We start from the raw sequence: 6744 nt of genomic DNA, 5'->3' as shown, positions 1-6744 counted from the left end.
AGATTTCTTTTAGATTTACATTAGAAAGTGATTCCTGTGGTACACCCAGTAACAAGGAACTGCAAGTGCAAAACAATGTGCAAAAGAGGAAATAACAAGATCTTTTAGTTTCATCAAGTTCATCGACTAATAAACAAACCAAAAAATGAGTTCCCTTTCGAACGGTCTCTCCCATTGCGCTAATCACACTATGGGGAGACTCCTGTTTACTCTGATACTGAAGCCTGATTTGAACACATTCGTGGAGCTGCACAAACCAATGATGCTTCAAACCACCAAAAGGGGTGGCACTGACTGCTATATAAGTCAGCTCTTAGTGCCATTTCGTCACAATTTTCTCTGCTGACTCTGCAAGCAAGAAGCCGAAGAGAAGAGAAGAAAGAAGCTCAGCCTCCTGCTCACCGCCATGAGAAGAAGCCACCGGCAGCGAAAGAAGCTTGACGCATTCCCCTGTGACCATCCGGCTTCTAAAAAAGAGCATATTTTCTGAGCAAATTTCCACTGCAACGTTGTTGCAAATGTCGTGCCGCAAGTGTGGCTTATGCAGGTAACCCCTGCACGATGCAGATGGGTACGGTGAATGCATCGCCTGTCTGGACAGCGCCCACGCAGAGGCTGTGCTCACCGAGGCAGAATGTTCTCACTGCGAGAGCTTGAGTCTCACTGAAGAAGTCTCACGCCCGCTCTCCATCCCTATGCTCAACAATGCATGAAAATCTCAGACCACTTGCCATCCGGCTTCAGGCATGCTATCCCGGATATGTCAAGTTGGGTTCTAAACATCATAGAACGAGGTTACTCGCTTCAATTCGCTCGCAGTCCACCTTGCTTAAGAGGTATTATTCAAACTTCGGTACGGGACAGCGATGCTCATGTTCCATAGTGCAAACGTTGCATGCAAAGGGAGCCGTAGAAACAGTTCCTCTAGCGAACAGCGAGTTGGGCTTTTACAGATGCTACTTCCTCGTTCCCAAAAAAGATGGCGGGCTCAGGCCCATTCTCGATCTCAGCCATGAGACGGCCATTCAAGATGCTGACTTTGAAACAGATCCTTGTGCAAGTATGGGACTGGTTTATATTGGTGGGTCTGAAAGACTTAGTTTCACATCCAGACAGCCCCCCAGCACAGAACGTTCTTGAGATTCGCATTCGAGGGAGTGGCCTATCAATATACAGTCCTGCCATTCAGATTGTCTCTGGCCCCACGCACTTTTATGAAGTGTGTAGGCTATCTCCCCTCCGAGACAGATGGGAATGCGCATCTTGAATTACCTCGACGATTGGCTGGTTTTAGCCAGATCAGAATGGGAACTCATCGCTCACAGGTTGCTGCTGCTCAGCCACCAGGAGCGTCTTGGGTTGAAAATCAATTTAGCCAAGAGTTAAAGCTTGTCTTCCAGTCAGCGAGTAGTCTTTCTGGGGACAGCACCAAGGTGCGGGCATGGATTACCCGGAACGCTCCCTGATAGTTCAGCGGCTAGAGACATCATTCAAGCTGGGGACTTCACATTCCTTCAGGGGTTTCCAGAGGATGCTCGGCCCCTTGGAAAACTTCTTGCCTGACCTCCAGAAGGAAGGTGGTCACGACAGATGCCTCCAACTCGGGTTGGGGAGCTCTGTACGAGGGCAGACCGGCGTTAAGCTCCTGGTCAAACCTGGTTACTTACGTAACCTCAGTTCCCTGAGATAAGGGAACGGCATTGCGTGAGCTGCCGTGCTATAAGGCTGCATGCGAGTTGACGACTGTCGCTTCAGTCGAAATATTCTGATGAAATGGCACTCAGAGCCGACTTATATAGCAGTCAGCTCCACCCCTTTTGGTGGGCTGAAGCACCATTAGTTCGTGCAGCTACAAGAGCGTGATCAAATCAGGCTTCAGTATCAGAGTAAACAGGAGTTTCCCCATAGTGTGATTAACGCAACGCTCTTTCCTCAGGGAACCGAGATTATGTAAGTAACCGGAGCATTTATAAGTGCTAGAAAATCTATATTTCAAGTTCATTAAACCTTTGCCTTGATCCTAACATCTGTTCTGGTTAAAACAATAACTAAAATAAGAACAGGAACAAACTGGGAGGAAAAAAGAGGCTGGAAAACTCACTTGTGACCACATGCGGATCGATGTTGAAGGTGTCGTTAGCTGGGTCAATCCTGCCTTTTTTATAATTGGAGCATTTATAAGTGCTAGAAAATCTATATTTCAAGTTCATTAAACCTTTGCCTTGATCCTAACATCTGTTCTGGTTAAAACAATAACTAAAATAAGAACAGGAACAAACTGGGAGGAAAAAAAGAGGCTGGAAAACTCACTTGTGACCACATGCGGATCGATGTTGAAGGTGTCGTTAGCTGGGTCAATCCTGCCTTTTTTATAATACTGTTGACACAGAGAGAGCGCACTTCCATTCACACCGACATTATACACATACGCATAACGGCCCACTGTCTTCTCTGGCAAAGCCAGGTACTGAAAGACAAGTGAAAAGAATTGGTGTTATATAAGTCGATAAAAAATAAACATGACCACACATGACCAAACTCCAGCTGGGAAAGGCAGAATAGCTTCTATAGAAGAGTAATATGGTTTTTCATAAACATATACATTTGAAAAATAATTAAAAATATACTTTTTTTTAAGTTTTACAGACAAAAAAAAATAAGATTCTTTTAAAAGACAGATTAAATGTAAGTCAACTTGTGCTATGACTACTCTGTGCTCACTACCCAAATATATCCATCAAAATATATGAATTAGCAAATTGATACATTACCTGTTCTATTGTGTAAAACATGTGGTCATAAACATCACCCTGTGTGTAAACAGCAAGTGCATCATTTGAATCATCATAGTCTTTGAGAAAAAGGTGTTTAAACGAGGCTGTGTTTTCCTCCTTAAACGTCACCGCCATCTCATTGCTTAAGCCAAAAAGTACCAGCTAGAGATAATGAAACAGCAAAAAAGAGAGAAATTGTTTATTTTAATAACAATTTATTAAAGAGCCAAATGAGACCAAAAATTGGTTGTATATATATATATATACTTTTTAAATATAAATATCAAATTACATAATATTACATACATATTATTATTATATAAATATTAATGTATTATTATAAGCAATAAATCAATATCTATTTTATGTATATAATACTTTTTGAGAGGAAACAAGAAAAAATGTAACATATGTATGCGTGTATATATATTTTTTTCTAGTTTCCTCCAAATAAGTTTTATATATGCATACATAAAATAGATACTAATGTATTGCTTTCTAACTATTGCTTTACTGTATATATGCACACACACACACACTCATAGTTTTGTTATTCTATTTATTTTATTTATTCTTGTGTATCAGTCAGCTGAATATTTTGTAAAGGCCACATTTTAAAAATGTCCTTTCAGTGAGCACTGAACGATGGGATCTTGGTTTCAAAGTGTGGCTTAAAACTCTACAAGACTAATTAATGCTTACTAGCCAACCTATGAAACTCTGTGATACTTCAGAGTGCAGAACCAAAGGTTAATTTAGATGGGCCCACAGTAGGGCACATCATAGTGGTTAAAGAATAATTTGGGGGTAAAACTGAGACTTTGAGCTGCAATGCTAACTTTAGTGAGTATATAAGCTGTAGAAAGAAAATAACACTAGAAAGAAATTCTAAGAAAAGAGATTCATTTTAAATACCTGTATAGTTACTATAAGAATCTTCAGTATTTGCAAAACAAGTTTAAAAGGTTTTCGGCCTTTGGCTTGGTACTTTTCACAGGGACTCATGAAGAAATATTTTAACTTCCTGCGCAATGCTTCCTCTTCTTGGTCAGCACCTATCCAGCCACCTGCAACTGGGGATGGCCTTGGGTTGCTATACTCATCCCTGCAGTCATTCAAACCATAGCCTGTCACCGGAAACAGTAGCCTATCCTCTTCTGAAAGAGAAAGAAAGACACAGATAGCACCAGTGGGATACAACACAATGTAAATTGTCTCTTTGTTTCAAAACTCCTATTCTAACACCCTTTCAATTACATTCACATACATTTTTCCATTTTATTTATATTCATTTATTTATTTTGAGATAAATCAATACTTTCATTCACTAAGGATGCATTAAATTGATTAAATGACAGTGAAGAAATTTACAATGATAAAAATCATTTCCATTTCAAATAAATGCTTTTTTTTTTAAAGAATCCTGAAAAGCATGCATCACAGTTTGTGCACAAAAACAAGCAGCAGCACAACTGTTTTCAACTGGGACAATAACAAAAAGTGATTCTTGAGCAGCAAATCAGCATATTAGAATGATTTCTGAAGGATCATGTGACACTAAAGACTGGAGTAATGATGCTGAAAATTCAGCTTTGCATCACAAGGTTTAAATTACACTTATAAATTGCGCTTACCCTACATACTTGTTAATTCAATTTGAATCAAAGTTCATACTTAGATCCCCAGGACACAGTGGTGAACTTGTCTTTAAAGTGACAGACAGACTGAAAGAGAAGATGACCTCAACTAAAGCCTAATTAGGACATGCACTTCATTCTACGTCAGCCAGAGATCACCTATATGTGCACAACCCGAAACTTGAGATCTGATGAGCGTTCTCTTCTTTAAAGTGATGCGAGATCTCTTGAGAAATTCTAAAGGCTTTGAAACCATTGCTGGGTAGATTGTAAAAGACCTCTCGAAAAGAATACAAAATTGCCAAGCCTTTATCGTTGACCTGCAATGCAGCTAATCTTAATGCTTCCCTCCATAGCGAGTCTTGTGAAAGGGCCTTAAAGGGGTCCCATTATGCTTTTTCACTTTTTACATTTTAGTCAGTGTGTAGTGTGTATGTTTGGGCATAAAAATATCTAGAAAGTTACAAATCTCAAAGTTCACTCCAAAGGGAGATATTTAGTTTTTAAAAAATCAATTTTCAAGAACTACAGCAAACGGCTTGTTTGGACTACAGCGTTTGGTTTCCGGGCTTTGTGATATCACAAAGCGGCTCATTAGAATTTCATTACAAAGAATTCCCGCCTACAGAAATTGGAATGGTTGGGGGGTGGTGAGGGGCGAGGTCGTGGTTAGAACGCTTGGTTAAGTGAGCGCATCAGACGAGACGATGAAGAAGTGCTGCTGCAGAGTTAGTGCGTCAGAGAAAACCAAGAAGAAGAGCTGCTGTGCTGTAGCCTCAAATTGACAGACGCCGAACGGCGGCGCCGGTGTGCCTACACTCATAGAAAATGGCACAATGGCACAACGCTGCGCTTCTCGTCCAGTGTGCGACACCTGAAAAGCGGATGATGTCAGGAAACAGTGGTTGCAATTTACTTTTTAACTCTGTTCCTGAGCATTATAACCCCAATTTGCTATTGTGTGCTGCGCATTTTACTGAGGACAGCTTCCACATCACGAGTGAGAAGTGCCGGATTCGCCAAAAGCTTTTGTTGAAAGACAGAGCAAGAGGCATGGCAGTACTGAAACACCGTCTAAGCTGTTCGCCAATCACAACGCACTGGGAAAGCTAACCAATCACAACACATTTTGTTTTTCGGAAGGCGGACCTTCATCAAAGTCGGAACTAATCGAGCCGTTTGTGCCAACCTGGGGAGAGAGGTGTTGTAATAATGTAAATTATGAAAAATAATGCGTTTTTCGAACCACCAAGCATGAGAGCATGTTCTAGTACACCCCCAAAACAAAATCAAGACTTTGTAAAAGAGCATAATAGGACCCTTTTAAGGTTGGATAGCTTGGTTAGTTAACTTAGTTTGTCATGGACACATCTTTAAATTAGCATGACTGATTTGTGAATGAATGTTGGAATTTATTCCAGTCTTAAATCTCTGTGAGTTTAACAAAACATTATCAGCTTGTCTTTATTTCTCACAATGAAAAAGTGTCAAAAACCACAATACTGCCTATGCACTTCCTGTACTGCTGTTCTGTAAAACACAGTCAAAAAATATGCTTTGCTTCTTTCTTTCTCTACAAATCACTGACTAAACACTTCCCAAAAGCATTTCTAAGTCTGAAACTACCAGAAATATGACTTTTGAAAATAGTGGCTAAAATATAAGCAGGTTTTTCTTGTGCAATTCTGTAAAGATTTTTGTTCAAACCAAAATGATAAGTGATTCATTCAGTCCTGTGTTTTTTATGCAGTAGCTCTACCACAATGACCAGTTATCTCAATTACATGACTATAAACAAAGAACTGCCAAGAGTATGGCAGGTATTTCATGGAGTAAATTATAAATCACACAAAGCTATATATTTTTCACTTTGGTGAAAAATCTAATTGCAATTTGTCTGATAAAAACTGTGTTTGTGATTTCAAATTCAATAAAAAGGTTTACTGTGTTTGTAGGCTGGACAAATTGTATAATGCAATACACTGCATTATATTATTACTAAATAAAAATATGACAAAATAAATATTAATTTTGCAATATTTCACTTTAAAATAAAAAAATCAAGAAAAAAAAAATCTCTTTTGTTGACAAAAGCCAATTTATAAGTGCTTCTCATTACAAGCTAAGGGAAGATGGTTGGTGCATGTTTCTTTGCTTTGAAACGTGTTGGATATATATTTAAATAATTAAATAACAGACGATTTGATAATGATATTAAGCCATATTAACTTCTGTTTTATTGAGATTATCACAACTACACGCCTACATATGTAACGGAAATATGGTGGAACACCATTTTTCATGCCTCATAAATCACAATCCAGAGTGACAGC

General features: G+C 39.1%; 1 protein-coding gene across 2 annotated transcripts in view; it reads right to left on the bottom strand.

Moving 5' to 3' along the window:
• LOC107603030 (mucolipin-1-like) overlaps positions 1-6744 on the bottom strand; it is a 20612-nt gene that overhangs the window by 9809 nt on the left and 4059 nt on the right. Inside the window, exons 2-5 of one of the 2 annotated variants that reach the window (XM_016295717.1) lie at positions 3690-3931; positions 2772-2936; positions 2365-2467; positions 2102-2155 (exon numbers count right to left, since the gene is read on the bottom strand). In XM_016295717.1, coding sequence (XP_016151203.1) covers positions 2102-2155; positions 2365-2467; positions 2772-2936; positions 3690-3931 — 564 coding nt within the window. Of the gene's footprint in view, positions 1-2101; positions 2156-2310; positions 2468-2771; positions 2937-3689; positions 3932-6744 lie in introns of both variants that reach the window. The other variant, XM_016295718.1, reaches the window with a different exon arrangement.

The sequence above is a fragment of the Sinocyclocheilus grahami genome, unplaced genomic scaffold (assembly GCF_001515645.1).
Source record: "Sinocyclocheilus grahami isolate Dianchi unplaced genomic scaffold, SAMN03320097.WGS_v1.1 scaffold339.1, whole genome shotgun sequence".
Classification (NCBI taxonomy): domain Eukaryota; kingdom Metazoa; phylum Chordata; class Actinopteri; order Cypriniformes; family Cyprinidae; genus Sinocyclocheilus; species Sinocyclocheilus grahami.
This window is presented reverse-complemented; position numbering and strand designations above follow the sequence as displayed.